A 22,859-nucleotide genomic window follows, 5' to 3' on the forward strand; every position below is an offset into this window, starting at 1 on the left:
ACACACCGAGCCTATTTTCATTCAGAGTATAATTACTGCTAAATACATCACCTCACTTTACCCAGAGAATAGTTTAGGTAAATAGCATAGATGCATTTAAGGGGAACCTAGATAAACAAGAGGGAGAAAGGAATAGAAGGATATGCTGATAGGGAGAGATGAAGTAAGATGGGAGGCGGCTCGTGTGGAGCATAAATACCAGTATGGACCTGTTGGGTTGAATGGCCTGTTTCTGTGCTGTAAATGTTTAGTGTCAATTTTCATATATTTCAACAATTCTACCTTGAACTCCACAGCATCATAACACGGAGAAAAACATATGACAAAACTTTTATTTTTTTAAACTCAGCATGTTATGATCTGGAATGCACTGTCTGAAAGGATGTTGGAAGCAGATTCAACAGTAACTTTCAAAAGAGAATTGGATAAATACTTGAAGGGAAAAACATTGCAGCGCTACAGGGAAGTGGGACTGATTGGATAATTCTTTCAAAGAGCCGACACAGCACGATGGACTGAATGGTCTCCTTCTGTGCCGTACCATTCTGTAATTCTATTCTATATTTATCTTGCTTGCGCAAAATTAGTTATGTAAAAAGCAAACCAAACCCCATGCTGAATGAATTCTACTTCCCGATCATTTTAAACGTTCAACTTGCCAGCATCTGCTACATTTCTATCACATTACAGTGCTAGTAGTTTACTGTATTTTAATACTGTTTTTTTAATGAGTGCAAAAGGTCTCACCAATGGCTAAACCATCACTAAAGTTATGGAGTCCGTCGCCCATTATCACCATCCAAGCCAGGGTTGCAATTCCTGCATCCTTCAGCTCCTCCTGGAAGTAGTAGTGGCCGTGACTATGGGGGTGGTGGTTCTGATGGTGATGGTGATGCAGAATGTGATGGTAGTGGTGGTGGTGGTGATGGGAATCATCGGCGTTGCCTATGGTGTCATGGAAATGAGAGTGGCACTTGTTCTCACATCCCCTGGGCACGTACGTGTTGTAATTCCCTTCAGGGTGAGCGTGGGCGATCATAATTTCTTGTTCTGGAGTCAGTGAGTTTTGACTATGATCTAGCGATTGAAGATTTGATCGATCCTTAGATTCAACCAGAGAATCATCCAGATCTGTGAATTAAAAAAAAAATCCAACATTTAAAAAAGGCACATTAAAAAAAACCAAAACGGCAAAAAAAGAAACATTTAAGAAAGATTTCATTACAACTCTGAGTACCATAGGAGGCATCATTTAAAAATAAAAGAAACATTTAACATAAGACAATTTTTTTTTTTAAATAGGAGGAATTATATACAAGCCAACCTACAAAAAAATAGCTGCTTTCAATGAAAATCGGGAGATGTGTAACAGGTGGCTGAATCAGTATCGTCCGTTTTACACTTTCACCCAAAGTCAAAATGAGTCCCCTTATTTTTAAAACCTTGGGTCTTATTCATTGAATGTTATTTTAGGTGCTCACTACAGTTTGTGTCTATTTCTCCACCTGCCACCATCTGCTTTGTTCACACCTGCCTTCAATTTATTCTCTTCGCCAACCCCCCACCCCCCATGCTCCACCCCCTTCTATTACAGTATGTGTAACTTCGAACTAAAGTTACATCGTATCTTCCAGTTTCAGTAGATGCACCTTATGTGCAAACGTGTATGCCCAGGAAAAATCAAATGCATGAAGATTTTTGCTCCAATCCCAGCAAATGTTAGAAAACTATTGACAAAACACACGCCTGCTAAAATCAACATACCAAGAGTCACGCGCAGGGCAACACTGATTCCAGCTTCCGAAGAAAAAGTGCAAGATATGCTTAATGTGCCAGTGATCCAGTCGATGACTTACCAGCAAATTGTTTTAGCTCTGGGGTTTCATCCTTGGATAACTGCTGCGATTCCTGGGGTTCCATATTTCTATCAATATCTACCTCTTGGTCTTCTTGGCTTGACTTTTTTTGCTGTTAAAATAAATTGCATTTCAAACAATGCATACTGAAACTGGAATTTCCAAAGCTAGGAAATATTGCTGTGTAAACTTGAGGGGAGAAAAACCCAATTAAAATAACACAAAGTTAAGGGCAGCTAAAGGAAAATTGGAAAGTCTAATATTTCAGTTTGTTAGTTACCAAGAAGCAGTCTTAATATCAAGCCAATTGAAATTGACATCAAATATAATTCAAAGCACAGACATACATAACAAAAATCTGCAAACTCTCTAACGTGAATAGTTAAAACATTTAGATTTATAAATATTTGAAGGTCTTTCTCATTCTTTAAAAGCAGATAAGCTCCATGTACAAATGAATAAGCAGTCTAAAGAAGGCTATTATCACAGACAGTGATATTAACAGGGGAAACTATGAATGGGTAGGTCACTCCCTATAATCTGAACCTTACATTCACCCAGTGAAGTCTTCTTAACCTGATGTGCTTGATATTTATGGTGACCAACTAATCTCCCAGACAAAATGCCAATGTAATACGTACACACAAAATGGCAATGTAATATGTACAGCACAACCACCTTGAGTTTTTCCTTTAAGAGTGTAAGTCCCTTCGGTATTGTACAGATTAGATACCTTCCACCATCAAGAAGATACTTGTATTCTATTATGCCCAATCACAAAGGCTCAATTTAAAATAGAACTCATTCATGTTGTTATCTGCCACCCACTGGTCCAGGCTGTGCAAGATAGATGGGAAGATTTCTCTGACTGCTTGCCCACTATTTGCACCGAGGTGATCGTTGGACACCAACACACAGTGTCTACCAGTTCACTGGATGACTTCCAGCTCCAATTGAATTTTTGTTTCCATTTTGATTTCAGCTGGTTATTCTTGTTAACTTGGTTAGTTACATTAAAACTAGTCTGAGTGGACTATTTTTCTCTTCTGTACTTTTAATAGTGACACCCTTTTAAAGGAATACCCATGCTTTTGGTAGGATTCCCACAATTCCAATTCCCATTGGCCTCGCCATGTTGGGACCCTTTCATATTATCTGATTTGTCTGTTAGGGTACTTCTGTTAGCTTGTTTTGTTTAAATACAGGCCGTCTGGGCCATTTCATTTTAGAATTTCAGTGGGTCACCCCTTTAAGTGGTGGCAGTTGGTACTTTTCCTAATCTAACCAGTCGACCTTAAAATAGCGCCTTTCATAAGTACATAACAAATAGGAGCAGGAGTAGGCCATTCGGCCCTTCAAGCCTGCTCCGCCATTCAATAAGATCATCTTCAAACTCAACTCCACCTCCCACCCTTTCCCCATATCCCTTGGTTCCCTTAGAAACAGAGAAAATAGATGCAGGAGTAGGCCATTCAGTCCTTCGAGCCTGCACCACCATTCAATATGATCATGGCTGATCATGCAACTTTAGTACCCCATTCCTGCTTTCTCTCCATACCCCTTGATCCCTTTAGCCGTAAGGGCCACATCGAACTCCCTTTTGAATATACCTAACGAACTGGCCTCAACAACTTTCTGTGGGTAGAGAATTCCACATGCTCACAACTCTGAGTGAAGAAGTTTCTCATCTCGGTCCTAAATGGCTTACCCCTTATCCTTACACTGTGACCCATGATTCTGGACTTCCCCAACTTCGGGAACATACTTCCTGCATCTAACCTGTCCAATCCCATCAGAATTTGAAATGTTTCTATGAGATCCCCTCTCATTCTTCTAAATTCCAGTGAATATAAGCCTAGTCGATCCAGTCTTCCTTCATGTGTCAGTACTGTCATCCCGGGAATCAGTCTGGTGAACCTTCGCTGCACTCCCTCAATAGCAAGAATGTCCTTCCTCAAATTAGGAGACCAAAATTGTACACAATATTCAAGATGTGGCCTTACCAAGGTCCTGTACAACTGCAGTAAGACCTCCCTGCTCCTATACTCAGATCCTCTCGCTATGAAGGCCAACATACCATTTGCCTAGTATCCAAAAATCTATTGATCTCGGTCTTGAATATACTCAATGACTCAGCATCCATAGCCCTTTGTGGTAGAGAATTCCAAAGCTTCACAACCCTTCGAGTGCAGAAATTTCTCTTCATCTCAGTCCTAAATGGCTGACTCCTTATCCTGAGACTGTGACCCCCTAGTTCTAGACTCCCCAGCCAGAGGAAATATCTTCCCAGCATCTACACTGTCAAGCCCCTTATCTTTTGTTATCAGCCATCCACAGGTTCAGTATGTGGAAGATTGTCTTCAATTTCTTGCTTATACTTCTGTTGTGTATGCAATAACTGTTAGACTGAGTACTGTTTAACTCCAAGATGTATGACCTAGGCTCTGCTTTAAGTCCCAAAGTGCATATATACAAAATGGCTGACCTTTTATACTTGGGCTGCACACACGTGCGTGTAGTCTAACGGCCTCCAACAGTGACACCATCTAGCGGCTAGTGATCCCAAAAGTACATACATGACAATATTCCCCCCCGAGATATTAACACAGTCTTTTACAAATTGAGACGGTCTGGTGTTTTATGCTCCCGGGTTGACAGTCTCAGTTCAACTCCAGCCTTGGGTGAGTGTTGAGTCTGTTGTGACCGGTGGCTGGGTGGCTGACCTGGTGGGGGTGGCAATGGCCATGTCAGGGATTGAAAGTCCATTTTCATTGAACATGTCAGTGATTGAATGTCCCGATTCACTGATAACCAATGAATCCTCTGTTGAATGGGGGTAGGTAGGTTGGTTGGTCGTCGATTGTCTCTTCCTCCGACTGTTCCGGTTTGTCTGATCCATATGTTTCCTGCATGTTTGCCCATTTTTGAGCTCGACAATGAATACTCTGTTGCCCTCCTTGGCCATGACAGTACCAGCGATCCACTTGGGACCCTGACCATAATTCAGAACATATACAGGATCATTTACAGAAATATCGCGTGACACAGCTGCGCGATCGTGATACCCTTGCTGCCTTTGTCTTCTATATTCAACGTGATTATTCAAGTCAGGGTGTACAAGAGATAGCTTGGTCTTAAGACCTCTCTTCATCGTTAGTTCAGCAGGCGAGACCCCGGTAAGTGTGTGTGGTCTTGTCCTGTAACTCAGCAGTATGCATGACAGGCAGGTCTGCAGTGACCCTTGGGTTACTCGCTTCATACTCTGCTTTATGATTGGGACAGCATATTCTGCTTGTCCATTGGATGCAGATTTGAACAGTGCTGACCTTACATGCTTGATACCATTGAGTTTCATGAATTCTTGAAACTGGTGAAGCACGATCTGTTGTCGCTAACAACGATGTCAGGCAGACCATGTGGCGCGAACATGACACTGAGATTCTCAATGGTAGCTGTGGATGTGCTGGATGAAATGATTATACACTCTATCCACTTCAAATATGCATCTACCACAACTAAAAACATCTTCCCCAGGAAGGGACCTGCAAAGTCTATGTGGATCCTGGACCATGGTTTGGACGGCCACAATCACAGACTCAGCAGCGATTCCGCTGGTGCTTTGCTGAGCTGCATGCAAGCGTTGCACTGATGCAAACATGATTCCAGCTCAGAGTCAATTCCCGGCCACCATACGAGACCTGGCGATGGCTTTCATCATTACAATGCTGGGATGTGTGCTATGTAGCTTACGTACAAATTTCTCTCTCCCTTTCTTGGGCATAACAACATGATTGCCCCACAGTATACAATCCGACTGAATAGACAGTTTGTCTTTGCGACGAATGTAAGGTTTGGTCTCCTCGCACATTTGCTTAGGTATGGCAGACCAATCAACTTTGAGGTTGCAACTCTTCACCAACAATAAAATCGGGTCCTGGCTGGTCCAGGTCTTAACTTGTTGAGCCCTGACGGGAGTTCCTTCACTCTCAAAAGCATCCATAACAACAGGTCCGCCGGTTGTGGCATTTCCACCTCCGGTGTCGGCAACGGCAGACAGCTCAAACCATTGGCACAATTCTCGGTGCCAGGTCGATGGCGTATGACATAATCCTAAGCGGATAATGTCAGCGTCCACCTCTGGATGTGGGATGAAGCATTAGTATTGATAGCTTTGCTTTCAGAGAACAGTGAAATGAGTGGCTTGTGATCTGTCTCCAGTTCAAACCGAAGACCAAACAGGTACTGATGCATCTTTTTAACCCCATACACACAGGCTAGTGCTTCTTTCTCCACCATGCTGTACGCTCTTTCCGCTTTAGACAAACTTTTTGAAGCATACGTGACTGGTTGAAGTTTACCCGACTCATTAGCTTGTTGGAGTACACAACCAATTCCATATGACAAAGCATCACAGGCCAATAATAAACATTTACATGGGTCATAATGTACCAGCAGCTTGTTAGAGCAAAGCAGATTAGTGGCTTTCTCAAAAGCTCTGACGCACCCCACACCCAGTTGTCGCCTTTTCTTAGCAGCATGTGCAGTGGTTCTAATAAGATGCTCAATTTAGGTAGAAAGCTACCGAAGTAGTTGAGTAGACCCAGGAACGAACACAGCTCCATCACATTCTGCGGCTTGGGTGCATTCTTGATGGCCTTGGTTTTCACGTCTGTGGGCCTGATGCTGTCAGCAGCAATTGTCCTCCCCAGGAAATCGACCTCCGGTGCCATGAAGACGCACTTTGAACGTTTAAGTCCGAGTCCCACTTTGTCCAGACGATATAGAACCTCTTCCAGGTTGTTCAGATATTCCTCGGAGTCACGACCTGTGATCAGGATATCATCTTGGAACACGACGGTTCTGGGAACGGACTTCAGTAGACTCTCCATGTTTCTCTGAAATATTGCTGCAGCCGAGCGAATTCCAAAAGGGCACCTGTGATAATATGCATGTTAATGCACATAAGTCTCTTTGACGTCTCGACCAGCTCCTGTGTCATGTAGGCCGACGTCAAGTCCAGTTTGGTGAACAACGTCCCCCCGGCTAGCGTTGCAGCCTTCGGTAACAGGTACTGATCCTGTTTCAAAACCCTGTTGATTGTAGCCTTGTAGTCTGCATAGATTCTGACTGTGCCATCACTTTTCAGCATAGGAACAATGGGGCTGGCCCATTCATTAAATTCAACCGGTGATATGATCCCTTCACGATGGAATCTGTCCAGTTCAATTTCGACCTTTTCCCTCATTATATACGGAACCGCCCGAGCTTTATGATGGACGGGTCTTGCATCTGAGTCCACATGCATCTGCACCTTGGCTTCCGCGACATTGCCGATGCCTGGTTTGAACAGCGAGAGGAACTTGCTCAGTGCTCAGGCACATGTATCCTTCTCCGACAACGCCTTGACGTCGTTCCAATCGCATCTGATTTTTTCAAGCCAGTTCCTGCCGAACAGTGTTTGGCCATTGCCTGGGACAATCTATAGCGGTAACTCGTGAACAGCACTGTCATACGACACTTTAATTGTGGTACTGCCAATCACCGTTATGAGTTCCTTGGTGTACGTGTGCAACTTGGCATTAGAAACATAGAAAATAGGTGCAGGAGTAAGCCATTCGGCCCTTCGAGCCTGCACCACCATTCAATAAGATCATGGCTGATCATTCCCTCAGTACTCCTTTCCTGCTTTCTCTCCATACCCCTTGATCCCCTTAGCTGTAAGGGCCATATCTAACTCCCTCTTGAATTGACTGGACTCAGCCTGGGCCTCACAGCCTTAGTATCACACAGCTTGTCGAATGCCCTCTGGCTCATTATCAATTGACTCGCCCCCATGTCCAGTTCCATCAATACCGGCACCCCATTAAATTTCACGTTAATCATTATCGGTTTGCTCTTAGTTAGGAACGAGTACACTTCCTCTTCTGGTATCTCAGATTGCGTATCTGGATCTGCGCTAGTCTGACCATCACCTTCCACGTGGTGTGTCGCAACACGCTTGCTCAACTGCGGACACTTGCGCTGGAGATGCCCCATTCTCAGACAGCCTTTGCAACTATATTGCTTAAATCGGCACTGCTGGTCCCCCACAACGCCAACACAGAGAAATCGGATGCATTCCCACTCTTTTCGCGTACGCAGTCGGGTAGGCCCTGCCATGTGCCGCTCTGCCGAACGCAGAATCAATCATATTTACAGTACTTGCCAAGTTTTGATTTTTCACTGATATCTGCTTTAGACTTCTATCCGTTGTCATGCATGACTGAGCGATCGTGATGGCCCTGTTCAAGTCCAACGTCTCCACCGCCAGTAGTTTACGTAGGATCACCTCATGGTTGATGCAGATTACAAAGAAGTCCCGCAGCATGTCTGCCAACACAGACCTGAACTTACACGGTCCCGCTAGAAGTCTCAGGTCGGCAACGAATTTGCCGTATTCTGGCCCTCTGAGCGAACGTGCGTGTAAAATCTGTATATCGAGATGATGATGCCTTCGTCTGGCTTAAGGTGGTCCTGTACCAGTGTACACAATTCTTCATATGTCTTCTCTGTTGGACTCACAGGCAGGAGTAGATTCTTTATCAGACCATAAATTTTTGTACCGCAAACCGTGAGGAACACCGCCCGGCGCCAATCTGCGTCGCCGACCTCCTCCATTTTGTTGGCCATGAAGAACTGGCTCAAACGACTCACAAAGTCTGCCCAATCTTCTCCTTCCACGAATCACTCCAACAATCCAATTGTGCTCATTTTTGCATGCAAAGGTTCTTGTTGCCTCGTCGCCAAATGTTGTGTATGCAATAACTGTTAAACTGAGTACTGTTTAACTCCACGAGGTATGACCTTGGCTCTGCTTTAAGGCCCAAAGTGACTAATATACAAAATGGCTGGCCTTTTATACATGGGCTGTACACACGTGCGTGCAGCCCAATGGCCTCCAACAGTGACACCATCTAGTGGCTAGTGATCCCAAAAGTACATACATGACAATTTCAAGAGTATATTTTCACCCAGGTGACCTTTGAAAACCAACATGTGATAGATTCTGGTGCACTGGATGACTTATGGGACTAATGGGCACCACATGGAACTTTTGAATTGGTTACTTCAGACTTGACCATTCTGATTTTGTGTTGTTATTTTAGTCACTTTGTTTAGTTCAATAAAATCTGTTTGAGTGGGGCAAACCCAACTAGAAATGTTGTTGGCGTTTCCCCTTTAAAGCACGGATACCTCAGACAGAATCTTATTCATCAGCCTCAGAAAGCCAGCTCCCAGGTTAGTTATCAGTTTCTAGCATTGATCACTAAGACCTTTGCTATTCTCTTCATCACCTCTTGCCTAGAACAGCTTTAGGAATTCTACACAAATACTGTCTGCGCATCGGAGAGGACCTTTGGCTTAGAGGTAACATTTCCTACTTTTAGGTCAGGGGGTGAAGGGTTTGAGCCCTGCTCCAAGCAATCCCCAGCAAGTGGGGACTAAATAAATCCCTAAATCTCAGGTTAACATCCAGCGGGGGACTTGCATCCATACTCCGAAGATAAAAACTGTGAGAAAGGTAAACTATCTCAGCTACTCTTCCCTGCTAAATTGCTCAAGAATCATGTGAGACTTGAGTTAGGCCCTGCCCAACACAATGGATGGATTGTCGGCACTTGCCCCGCTTCCATTAGACAACACAGTGCAGCGCTCACTTCCTCTCAAAACCTCCCAACTGAGTAGCCCACCCCATCAGCACCTCGGTGCAAATTATATAGAATCACAGAAGGAGGTCATTCGGCCCATCGTGAAAGAGCTATCCAATTAATCCCACTCCACTACTCTTTACACATAACCCTGTAAATGTTTTCCCTTCAACTATTTATCGAATTCTCTTTTGAAAGTTACTATTGAATTTGCTTCCACCGCCCTTTCAGGCAGTGCATTCCAGATCACAACAACTCGCTGCGTAAAAGAAGTTTCCTCATGTCACCTCTGGTTCATTTGCCAATTGCATTAAACGACCCTTCCGCCACTGGAAACAGTTTCTCCTTAATTGCTCTTTTATCATCTAACCATCAGCGAGAAGCAAATTACAATGAAGGCCGCCACACAAAATTTCACTTTCTTGTTCAGAGATCCAAAAGTAAGAGTCAGGATCAGCGTGCTGAACACTCAAACGAATTACCAGTGTACTAAACTTTTATTTATCAATTGAACTATCATTTATCATCGTAAAAAGCTTCCTTAGTTAGGAACACATGGCCCTACTAGTTCTTACCTTCTTTTTATCTTTGTACAGTTTAATTAATGTTATAAGATGTTCGATAAGAAACATAAAGTAAAGGCCACCAAGAGCAGTGAGACCTTTCCACACAGAATCCAAATGATCATGATCTTCTGGAGCATGATCGTGCTGCTCAGCACTGTGATGATGATGAATGCTTTGTGACTGTAAAGTAAGAACATAAACATTTTAATTATTATTTTGGAGCAGGAAACGACCATTAAGTCCAACATGCCTCCTCTTTTGTCCCATTTTTGAGCATCGCTGGCAAGGCTGACATTTATTGTCCATCCCTAGTTGCCTCTTGAGAAGACGGTAGTGAGCTGCCTTCTTGAACTGCTGCAGTCCGCGGTGAAGATACTCCCACAGTGCTGTTAGGTACGATGATCCAGGATTTTGACCCCTTCCTGGAACAAGTACCCTTCCCCAAGTCTCCATTGTTCTAGTGCGAGTCTCAATAGTGAAAGAAAAGACTTACATTTATATAGCACCAAATCATGTCTCAGGATGTCATAAAGTGCTTTACATACAACAAATTACATTGAAGTGCAGTCACCCATGCTATACCGGCGTCAAACTATGGGAGAGCTCCCCTGCTCCTCTTTAAAATAGTGTTGTGGGATCATTCACGACCACCAGAGAGGAAAAATGGGATCTTGGTTTATTTACATCTCATTTCAAAGACGGTGCCTCCGAAGTGTAGTGCTCCCTCAGTACTGCGCTGGAGTTCGAGAGGATTTCATCATTAGATGGACATAGTCCCAAATGGTTTGTTACCTCCCAGGTACCAAGGGAATGGACACAGTGGGACATGTGGAAAAAATGGAGAGATGAGGATATATCTCACATTGGAATCAAAGACGAGGGAAGAGCAGGATGGAAGAAGTGAAATGCTACACGACAAAGCAGGACCTCTAGGGTAGAAATCTGAACAACATCTTGTATTTATATAGCACCTTTAACGTAGTAAAACGCCCAAAGGGGCTTCACGGGAGCGTTATCAAAGAAACTTTGCCAACGAGTCCTATAAGAGGTGACCAAAAGCTTGGTCAAAGAGGTAGGTTTTAAAGAGCATCTTAAAGGAGGAGGGAGAGGTAGGATGGTAGAGTTTAGGGAGGGAATTCCAGATTTTAGGGCCTTGAAACAGATGCTTACCTGTACAAAATAAAGGCAAACTCGGAGACTTGTCACCGATTGCAGAAGAGACCTTGATTAGAACAGAGGTGGACCTATCCCATCTGGGTACAGATAAGGTGTAACCCTGTAGATGGCGTGAAACATGAGGGGAGAGAAACTAACCATGGGTATCTCTGGTGCTGTCTCAACAGGTCAGGAGTGGGGTGGTGGGGGTGGGGGGGGATTGGAGCAAGAGCTTGGTAGTCAATTGAGGAACTGTGCAAAGGAACCAGTGCAGTTTTTATGGGTACATAAAATGTGGGTCTTATCGTTACAATCCCTAGGTCATGCTATCGCTTAACAACAACTTCTATTTTATAAAACGCTTTTAACGTAGTAAGGCGCTTCACAGGAGTGTTATAAGACAAAACAAATCAATTTGACACCGAGCTACATAAGAAGAAATTACAGCAAATGACCAAAAGCTTGGTCAAAGAGGTAGGTTTTAAGGAGCGTCTTAAAAGGAGGAAAGAGAGATAGAGAGGCAGAGAGGTTTAGGGAGGGAGTTCCAGAGCTTAGGGCCTAAGCAGCTGAAGGCACAGCCACCGATGGTTGAGCAGTTATAATCAGGGATGCTCAAGGCAGAATTTGAGGAGCGCAGATATCTCAGGGGGTTGTGAGGGCGAAGGAGATTATAGGGAGGGGTGAGGCCATGGAGGGATTTGTAAATGAGATTGAGAATTCTGAAATCGAGGCGTTGCTTAACCAGGAGCCAATGTAGGTCAGTGAGCACTGGGATGATGGGCTAACGAGACTTGGTGCGAGTTAGGACACAGGCTGCGGAGTTTTGGATGACCTCAAGTTTACATAGGGTAGAATGTGGGAGACCAGTCAGGAGTGCGCTGGAGTAGTCAAGTTTAGAGGTAACAAAGAAATCAATGAGGGTTTCAGCAGCAGATGAGCTGAGGTAGGGGCAGAGATGGGCAATGTTGCAGAGAAGGAAATAGCGGTTTTAGTTAATCCACGGATATGTGGCCAGAAGCTCATTTCAGGTTCAAATATGACACCTAGGCTGCAAACAGTCTGGTTCAGCCTCAGCCAGATGCTAGGGAGAGTAATGGGAGTCAGTGGCTAGGGAACGCAGTTTGTGGCGGGGACCAAAGACAATGGCTTCGGTCTTCCCAACATTTAACTGGAGAAAATTTCTGCTCATCCGATACTGGATGTCGGACAAGCAGTCTGACAATTTAGAGACCGTGGAGGGGTCAAGAGAAGTCGTGGTGAGGTAGAGATGGGTGTCGTCAGCATACTTGTGGAAACTGACGCTGTGTTTTTGGATGATGTCGTCAAGGGGCAGCATATAGATGAGAAATAGGAGGGGGTCAAGGATAGATCCATGGGGGACACCAGAGGTAATGATGCGGGGGTGGGAAGAGAAGCCAGTGCAGGTGATTCTCTGGCTACAATTAGATAAGAATGGAACCCGGCGAGTGCAGTCCCACCCAGCTGGACGGTGGTGGAGAGGTGTTGGAGAAGGATGGAGTGGTCAACTGTGTCAAAGGCTGCAGACAGGTTGAGAAGGACGAGGAGGGATAGTTTACCTTTGTCACAGTCACAAAGGATGTCATTTGTGACTTTGATGAGAGCCGTTTCGGTACTGTGGCAGGGGCGGATACCAGATTGAAGGGATTCAAACATGGAGTTCTGGGAAAGATGGGCACGGATTTGGGAGGCGACAACACATTGAAGGAGTTTGGAAAGGAAAGGGAGGTTGGAGATGGGGCGGTAGCTTGCAAACACAGTGGGGTCAAGGGTTGTTTGTTTGAGGAGAGGGGTGATGATGGCAGATTTGAAGGAGATGGGAACAGTACCCGAGGAGAGAGAACCGTTAACAATGTCAGCTAACCTGGGAGCCAGAAAAGGAAGCTGGGTGGTCAGCAGTTTCGTTTAACTAGTTATTAGGCAGGAAAGGTAAACTTCAGGTTGTAGGGGACACAAGGTCCACTTGTAAGAGTGGCTGGTGACTCTGAACCAGAGATCGTATCTAGTGCAAACATGAAATTTATAATGTATTTCTTTTTTTAAATTATTTTAATGGACAATAGCATCTCCACTAGCTTTGCTCATGTTCCCAGTATCACAACAAATATTGACAAGAAAATAGTTCACAGGATGCAAACAGATCACTTTAAAGCAACACATTTTCTTGGGAACATTGCAAGCAGCTAGTTGGAAGTGTTGGTCACATGCTTCCAACGGAGCAATCAGATCAGTAAATTAAGACACAGTCTCATTACGTAGTGTGCATGAACTAAGGCAAAACACTTATGAAAAAAGATTTCATTTACAGATGGTACTTACATGTGGCAAGAGATGTAAAAACGCATCCCCACTAAGTGTTCCGACGGCTAAAGCAACCAAGAATGTCAAGAGAAACTTGAAGAATGTCTTATTCATTAAGGGCATGAAAATTATACCCAACAGGGACAGCAGACTGATGACAGTAACAGACACAAAGCCTCCGATCCAAGCTGTTGCAGAACCTAGATTTCCAAAATATTTCAATTAGGTTTAATATTAGATTTACCAGACAATTTCCGATCCTCCCCTTCTCTCCCCATCAAGATTGCGTCTCAAGAAGCAGTGGATAAAACATTACTATAAGCCATGAAGCTCTCTTTCACCCCACTGCTCCAAGTTCCAATATTGAGCAGCAGGCTTCAGTTTTTGTTGAAAAAATAGTTTAATATTATGTGCTACACACTTTACAGGTGAAATAGGTTCTCCTGACAACTGATCTGTGACATCAATGCTATCCTCAATACAGAAAGGGAAATTCTTTAAGTTGTTAGCACTTTCATGTTAAAATTTAGGATTTAATTTGATCAAATGTGCCTCAGCCCCTGAACAGGCCGGGGCTTGTTTCTCTAGAAAAGAGAACATAAGAAATAGGAGTAGGAGTAGGCCATTTGGCTCCTCGAGCCCGCTCCACCATTCAATAAGATCTTCCCTGCCTGCTCCCCATAACCCTTGACTCCCTTATCGTTCAATAACTCTGTCTATCTCCACCTTAAATATATTCAATGACCCAGCCTCCACAGCTCTCTGGGGTAAGAGAAGACTGAGGGGGTGACCTGACAGAGGTCTTTTCAAATTATAAAAGGATTTGATAGGGTAGACATAGAGAACGTGTTTCCACTTGTGGTAGAGACTAGAATTAGGAGCCCTAAATACCAAGATAGTCACTAATAAATCCAATAGGGAATTCAGGAGAAACTTCTTTACCCAGAGAGTGGTTAGAATGTGGAACTCGCCACCACAAGGAGTGGTTGAGGCGAGCAGCATAGATGCATTTAAGGGGAAGTTAGATAAACACATGAGAGAGAAAGGAACAGAAGGATAAGTTGATAGGGTGAGATGAAGAGGGGTGAGAGGAGGTTCGTGTGGAGCATCAACACGGACATGGACCTACTGGGCCGAAATGGGCTGATTCTGGTGTAAATACTTTATAATTTTGTTAAAACAACTTGGCCTAAATTTCCTCCTCTAACCAGATGTTTGGGAAGATAATCCAGCCTTTTTATTGGGCATGGTACATTAAAAGTTGTTAAATCAAGCTGAAAGGTAAAGGGTAAATATCTGTCTGGAGGACAAACACTCACAACAAAAGGATAATTTCTGACATTTAAAAAATATATATATATCATTACTTGTTGCACCTGTAATGAAAGTGCCCCAATAAAAGCATGTCATTGAACCACACTGCTTCGTTCTGCGACATCCCAGACCCCTGGGAATGCAATCCCAGAACCAAGAGAACAAAGATCGTCTGTTAACAGCTGCAGCTAAGAAAGGTCAGGGTGCCAAGGCGGGAGTGAATGGGCCGGATTGTCTGCAGACATAAGGAATGTCAGGAGGGGTTCTTGAGGAACCAGTTGTAATTGGCATTGTGATTGCAGAGAGGAAAAACGGAGTATCTTTCCCAACAGCCGTTGCCGTCTAGTTGGAATCTGACAGCGACCGTTTCCTTGTCTGCGTTGATAAAGCTGTGATCCTTGGTTTCATAAATAGAGGCAGAGTACAAAAGCAAGGAAGTTATGCTCAACCTTTCTTAAACATTGGTTAGGCCTCAGTTGGAGTATTGTGTCCAATTCTGGGCACCACACTTTAGGAAGGATGTCCTAAAGGCCTTGGAGAGGGAGCAGCAGATTTACTGGAATGTTACCAGGGATGAGGGACTTCAGTTATGTGGAGAGACTGGAGAAGCTGGGGTTGTTCTCCTTACAGCAGAGAGGGTTAAGATGGGATTTGATAGAGGTGTTTAAAATCATGAACAGTTTTGATAATAAATAAGGTGAAACTGTTTCCAGTGGCAGGAGGGTCAGTAACCAGAGGAGACAAGATTTTTTTTAATTGGCAAAAGTTGTTGTTACGATCTGGAATGCACAGCCTGAAAGAGCGGTGGAAGCAGATTCATTAATAACTTTCAAAAGGGAATTGGATAAATACTTGAAGGAAAAACAATTGCTGGGCTATGGGTAAAGAGCAGGGGAGTGGGACTAACCTGCAGGCCCCGATGTGCGAGGAACCATCTGCATCAGATCGGGGCCATAAAAAGAGCGGAGGTACGGAGGCACGACAAGGTACACACGAGCTGGTTCAGGAGGGCGCGACTTGGAAGAGGGCGACTAGATTGGTTGTCACCAAAATGCAGATCGCTGATTGCAGTGTGAGCAGGTATAGCAGGAGAGGTGACAAACAGCAGAGGAGCGCCCAGAGACTGTAGAGCGACGTGATCGGGGCCCAGGAGAAGCGTGAGTTCGGGCCCAGAACAGGCGAGGGCCCAGGGATAGCAAGGGCCAACCCACACTGCGATATGTGCACTTACTAGGTCTGTGCAACAGAGCTGGTCTCCAGTCGTCTTGGTTAATCCTTGCCACTGGAGCCACCACACGTTAAAAAAATCCACGCACAGGCATCTTCCACCCTTCAATATGTAGTTCGGGACTGGAATAGCAGGTCCTTCATTGAAATACCTATGAACTCATCCCTTTTTGGTGTGGAAGCAAGTCATTCTCGATACGAAGGACTGCCTAAGATGGGACTAACTGGATCGCTCTTTCAAAGAGTCGGCACAGGCACAATAGGCTGAATGACCTTCTTCTGTGGTGTATCATTTTATGATAGATTGCATATATTAGACATGTATATTATGTAATAAAATGACCCACCTGTCTCAATGGAGTACATTGAGTGTTTCTCGCCAGTATCATGTGTGATGCAAGCCTTGCTCTCGATCTGATCTAGGAGTGCAGGGCAAAGGTAGCTGAACAGCTCGGCATTGAGGGTCGTATGTGGTCGCATCCCATGGGCCGTAAGTAACTTGTCTGCATTCAGGCACTGCAGTGGTACAGAAATCAAAGGCCCATTTGACCAACGCAATCATCCTGCTTTTCCTCCCACCCGAACAACTGTACAACCCACAATTTTAAAGTTGGATACCTTTACAGAGGGAGACAACAGAACGGACTCTTGCATTGTATGTGCACCATCACGGATCCTCAATGCCTCCAGGGGCAGCCCGTCCGCACTAAATGTAGGAATATTGAATCTCAGCTGGAAAGGATCTCTGACTATCCACTCTGCAGCAGAGAGGATAATGAGGGGTTTCTGGATGGTATGCTCCAGAACATGGTCACTCAGTCACCATTTCAGTCATGATGCTCGGCCCATCGTGGAATGGGGCAGGCTTGATGGACCAGCTGGTCTTTTGCTGCCCATCAATTGTGTATGTTGGCAAGAGGCTGGGCTGGACAGTTCAGGGCACAGGCATAGTGTAGAAAGTGAAAGTGTAGGGAGTAACCATCTACAGGGAGAATGGGGGAGCCCTGGATACCTTTACTGCTACTCACTCATTTTATCCTCCCTCCCGGTGTCCTGGCCAATATTTATCCCTCAATCAACATAACAAAAAAAGATTAGCTGGTCGTTATCACATTGCTGTCTGTGAGAGCTTGCTGTGCACAAGTTGGCTGCTGCGTTTCCCACATTACAACAGTGACTACACTCCAAAAGTATTTTGTTGGCTGTAAAGCGCTTGGAGATGTCCAGTGGTCATGAAAGGCGCTATATAAATCCAAGACTTTATTTATTTATGGTTAAGCAAGGTACAGAAACCCATCGCTTGGTTTAACAATCTCCAAACCAAACAACTAAGAAATCTAGAGATGAAGCTTCTCAGTCTGGCTGATAGAGTGTGCATTTTCTCCCTTTAGGATGTAGCCTGACCTGCTGTATTTTACCTCCACACTGGACTATTCCAACTCTCTCCTGGCCGGCTCCCCATCTTCCACCCTCCATAAACTTCAGCTCATCCAAAACTCTGCTGCCCATATCCTAACTCGTCCCAAATCCCGTTCACCCCCTGTGCTCGCTGATCTATGTTGGCTCCCGGTTAAGCAAAACCTTGATTTTAAAATTCTCATCCTCGTTTTCAAATCTCTAAATGGTTTCACCCTGTCCCTATCTCTATAACCTCCTCCAGCCCTACAAGCCTCCAAGATCTCTGCGCTCCTCTAATTCTGGCCTCTTGCACACCCCCAATTTCCATCACCCCACCATTGGCGGCCATGCCTTCAACTGCCTTGGCCCTAAGCTCCGGAATTCCCTCCTTAAACCTCTCCCTCATCCTTTACTAGATTTGTTAAAACCAGGCTATGTTACTCCCAGTATTTTTTTTTAAATTTAAAAATGTACTTTGACTAAGCTTTTGGCCACCTGTCCTAACATGTGGCTCGGTGTGAAATTTTGTTTGGCTACACTACTGGTATGTTTTACTATGTTAAAGGCGCTAAATAAATGCAAGTTGTTGCTGTAGGTCAACTGAGCCAAGAGGCAAAAACCATCGATAAGTTGACGACAGCCTCTTGCCAGGTGTGCAGCAAGTGAAATGTGATCTTACCTCCTCTCCTTTGAAGTCTTTATCGGTATGGTTCTCAAGTGGATTATTTCTTCTCTGAACTTCTTTAAGATCCTTGTGAGTAGAATAATCAGCCGGCGTATGACCAACTATATTGGTGCTGTAACTATCTGTCGTGACAAGTTGAGCTTTGACCCCGTCCATCAGATAGGCACCTGCCGTAGCTGGAATTGCGCTCGGAGGACTGCGTGCTGGCCTCGTGTGTCTTCTGCTTCCAGATTTATCTCCAGCAGAGATGACTGACTGTGGAGTTGTGTTTGGTGTGCGTTGCACTTCCCCACCAGAGAGATCGGTGTGTTTTGAAACATTCTCAGTCTCTTTTGGAGTGGTTTGCAAACCAATTCTCAACCGAATATGCCGGCACTCAGGACAGCAGTGGTGATGAACGGTTTCTTCTGCCGATACCGCATGCTTCTTCGAGGCATGGTCAAAATGCCTGTGTTTAGTTCTCAGCAGTCGGAGTCCACCGACTCCAATATTGCACAAGAGCTTCTCTAACCCCTCCACTGTCAGGGTGCCGTTTTCTCCATACTGGTCAAAAAGTTTGTGCAGATAGTACTTTTGCTCAAACACCGCCTTGTATCTGTCCATACTTGCGGTGGTTGCATCTGGCAAAAGTGGGTGACCATGCTCACCGACTGCCGTGCATTCGGTAGCGTGGTCAGCACGGCCACAGCATCCATTCCAAAAGAAAATCACCAGACAGGTCAAGAAAAATCTGAGAGGTGGATACATTTCTGCTGGAGCCATTCCTGTCAACAAAAAAAAAACAGTAGTTTATGCACACGGACTTCAAAGGACTATTTGAAGTTTACACACAAAGGGTGGTAGAAGTTTGGAACACTCTTCCACAAACAGCAATTGATGCTAGGTCAACTGTTAACAAAAATCTATCAATCTCAGATTTAAAATTAACCAAAGGGGTAAGGTATTTGCCATTCGGTCACAGATCAGTCATGACCCCATTGAATGGCGAAAGAGGCTGGCGGGGTTAAATGACCTCCTTCTGTTCCTATATTTGCGAACACTACATGAATAGAGAAGCAGTTTTACTGAAACGGACTTCACTGTTTTCTGACGTGTTCAGTTCCAGTTCTTCTGGAGTTCCAATCCTTCAGACTACCCCTTTCCCATTCATTCTGTAATGAGACCATAGTAATGTTCAGAGAAACATAGAAAATAGGTGCAGGAGTAGGTCAGTCGGCCCTTCGAGCCTGCATCGCCATTCAATGAGTTCAAGGTTGAACATGCAACTTCAGTACCCCATTCCTGCTTTCTCGCCATACCCCTTGATCCCCCTAGTAATAAGGACTACATCTAACTTCTTTTTGAATATATTTAGTGAATTGGCCTCAACAACTTTCTGTGGTAGAGAATGCCACAGGTTCACCACTCTCTGGGTGAAGAAGTTTCTCCTCATCTCGGTCCTAAAATGGCTTACCCCTTATCCTTAGACTGTGACCCCTGGTTCTGGACTTCCCCAACATTGGGAACATTCTTCCTGTATCTAACCTGTCCAAACCCGTCAGAATTTTAAACGTTTCTATGAGATCCCCTCTCATTCTTCTGAACTCCAGTGAATACAAGCCCAGTTGATCCAGTCTTTCTTGATATGTCAGTCCCACCATCCCGGGAATCAGTCTGGTGAACCTTCGCTGCACTCCCTCAATAGCAAGAATGTCCTTCCTCAAGTTAGGAGACCAAAACTGTACTCCAGGTGTGGCCTCATCAAGGCCCTGTACAACTGTAGTAACACCTCCCTGCCCCTGTACTCAAAACCCCTCGCTATGAAGGCCAACATGCCATTTGCTTTCTTAACCGCCAGCTGTACCTGCATGCCAACCTTCAATGACTGATGTACCATGACACCCAGGTCTCGTTGCACCTTCCCTTTTCCTAATCTGTCACCATTCAGATAATAGTTTGTGTCACTGTTTTTACCACCAAAGTGGATAACCTCACATTTATCCACATTATACTTCATCTGCCATGCATTTGCCCACTCACCTAACCTAGCCAAGTCACTCTGCAGCCTCATAGCATCCTCCTCGCAGCTCACACTGCCACCCAACTTCGTGTCATCCGCAAATTTGGAGATACTACATTTAATCCCCTCGTCTAAATCATTAATGTACAATGTAAACAGCTGGGGCCCCAGCACAGAACCTTGCGGTACCCCATTAGTCACTGCCTGCCATTTTGAAAAGTACCCATTTACTCCTACTCTTTGCTTCCTGTCTGCCAACCAGTTCTCAATCCATGTCAGCACACTACCCCCAATCCCATGTGCTTTAACTTTGCACATTAATCTCTTGTGTGGGACCTTGTTGAAAGCCTTCTGAAAGTCCAAATACACCACATCAACTGGTTCTCCCTTGTCCACTCTACTAGAAACATCCTCAAAAAATTCCAGAAGATTTGTCAAGCATGATTTCCCTTTCCAAGCTGACTTGGACCTATCATGTCACCTCTTTCCAAATGCGCTGCTATGACATCCTTAATAATTGATTCCATCATTTTACCCACTACCGATGTCAGGCTGACCGGTCTATAATTCCGTTTTCTCTCTCCCTCATTTTTTTTTAAAGTGGGGTTACATTGGCTACCCTCCACTCCATAGGAACTGATCCAGAGTCTATCGAATGTTGGAAAATGACTGTCAATGCATCCGCTATTTCCAAGGCCACCTCCTTAAGTACTCTGGGATGCAGACCATCAGGCCCTGGGGATTTACGGCCTTCAATCCCATCAATTTCCCCAACACAATTTCCAGACTAATAAGGATTTCCCTCAGTTCCTCCTTCTTACTAGACCCTCTGACCCCTTTTATATCTGGAAGGTTGTTTGTGTCCTCCTTAGTGAATACCGAACCAAAGTACTTGTTCAATTGGTCTGCCATTTCTTTGTTCCCCGTTATGACTTCCCCAGATTCTGACTGCAGGGGACCTACGTTTGTCTTTACTAACCTTTTTCTCTTTACATATCTATAGAAGCTTTTGCAGTCAGTTTTAATGTTCCCCGCAAGCTTTCTCTCGTACTCTCTTGCTATTGAATTCTTGCTATTGAGGGAGTGCAGCGAAGGTTCACCAGACTGATTCCCGGGATGGTGGGACTGATCTATCAAGAAACACTGGATCAACTGGGCTTGTATTCACTGGAGTTCAGAAGAATGAGAGGGGACCTCATAGAAACGTTTAAAATTCTGACGGGTTTAGACAGGTTGGATGCAGGAAGAATGATCCCAATGTTGGGGAAGTCCAGAACCAGGGGTCACAGTCTAAGGGTAAGGGGTAAGCCATTTAGGACCGAGATGAGGAGAAACTTCTTCACCCAGAGAATTCTCTACCACAGAAAGTAGTTGAGGCCAATTCACTAAATATATTCAAAAGGGAGTTAGATGAAGTCCTTACTACTAGGGGGATCAAGGGGTATGGCGAGAAAGCAGGAATGGGGTACTGAAGTTGCATGTTCAACCATTAACTCATTGAATGGCGGTGCAGGCTAGAAGGGCCGAATGGCCTACTCCTGCACCTATTTTCTATGTTTCTATGTTTCTATTTTCCCTGCCCTAATCAAACCCTTTGTCCTCCTCTGCTGTGTTCTAAATTTCTCCCAGTCCCCGGGTTTGCTACTATTTCTGGCCAATTTGTATGCCACTTCCTTGGCTTTAATACTATCCCTGATTTTCCTTGATAGCCACGGTTGAGCCACCTTCCCTTTTTTATTTTTATGCCAGACAGGGATGTACAATTGTTGTAGTTCATCCATGCGGTCTCTAAATGTCTGCCATTGCCCATCCACTGTCAACCCCTTAAGTATCATTCGCCAATCTATCCTAGCCAATTCACGCCTCATACCTTCAAAGTTACCCTTCTTTAAGTTCTGGACCATGGTCTCTGAATTAACTGTTTCATTTTCCATCCTAATGTAGAATTCCACCATCTTATGGTCACTCTTCCCCAAGAGGCCTCACACAACGAGATTGCTAATTAATCCTCTCATTACACAACACCCAGTCTAAGATTGCCTCCCCCCTAGTTGGTTCCTCGGCATATTGGTCTAGAAAACCAGTCCTTATGCACTCCAGGAAATCCTCCTCCACCGTATTGCTTCCAGTTTGGTTAGCATATGCATATTAAAGTCACCCATGATAACTGCTGCATCTTTATTGCATGCACCCCTAATTTCCTGTTTGATGCCCTCCCCACCCTCACTACTACTGTTTGGTGGTCTGTACACAACTCCCACTAACTTTTTTTGCCCTTTGGTGTTCTGCAGCTCTACCCATATAGGGCCCAAGTTTCCACAAGAAAAAAAACGGGCGCCCCTCCGAGCTGGGTGCCCGTTTTTCGCGCCTAAAAAAATCCTCGGTAGTCTGCACCTACTTACAGGTCCTCTGGCCCTTAGCGCAGTCAGCACGAGCTGTGGGGGGGCGGAGCCAGGTCCCGGCGCTGAAAACAGGGCCGGGACCTCTGCACATGCGCGCTACAGTCGGCACGCAAGTGCAGTAGCTCCAGGCGCCGAACTGTGTGGGAGGGGCCCGAAGCACGCAGCCCCTAGCCCTGGCCCAATGGCCTCACTGGGGCTCCTCCCACGGCCAGCTCCTGCTCCCCGCTTGACCAGACCTGACACTCGCTCT

At 44.9% G+C, this 22,859-nt stretch overlaps 1 protein-coding gene across 2 annotated transcripts in view; it reads right to left on the reverse strand.

The window, feature by feature from the left end:
- LOC139272910 (zinc transporter ZIP6-like) overlaps positions 1–22,859 on the reverse strand; it is a 34,562-nt gene that overhangs the window by 6,436 nt on the left and 5,267 nt on the right. For both annotated transcript variants that reach the window (XM_070889014.1, XM_070889023.1), the window contains 6 exons: positions 18,203–18,972; positions 16,473–16,641; positions 13,603–13,784; positions 10,120–10,290; positions 1,857–1,968; positions 748–1,131 (listed from right to left, as the gene is read on the reverse strand). In XM_070889014.1, coding sequence (XP_070745115.1) covers positions 748–1,131; positions 1,857–1,968; positions 10,120–10,290; positions 13,603–13,784; positions 16,473–16,641; positions 18,203–18,970 — 1,786 coding nt within the window. In that variant the 5' untranslated portion in view covers positions 18,971–18,972. The remainder of the gene's footprint in view (positions 1–747; positions 1,132–1,856; positions 1,969–10,119; positions 10,291–13,602; positions 13,785–16,472; positions 16,642–18,202; positions 18,973–22,859) is intronic.

The sequence above is a fragment of the Pristiophorus japonicus genome, chromosome 1 (genome assembly GCF_044704955.1).
Source record: "Pristiophorus japonicus isolate sPriJap1 chromosome 1, sPriJap1.hap1, whole genome shotgun sequence".
NCBI lineage: Eukaryota > Metazoa > Chordata > Chondrichthyes > Pristiophoridae > Pristiophorus > Pristiophorus japonicus.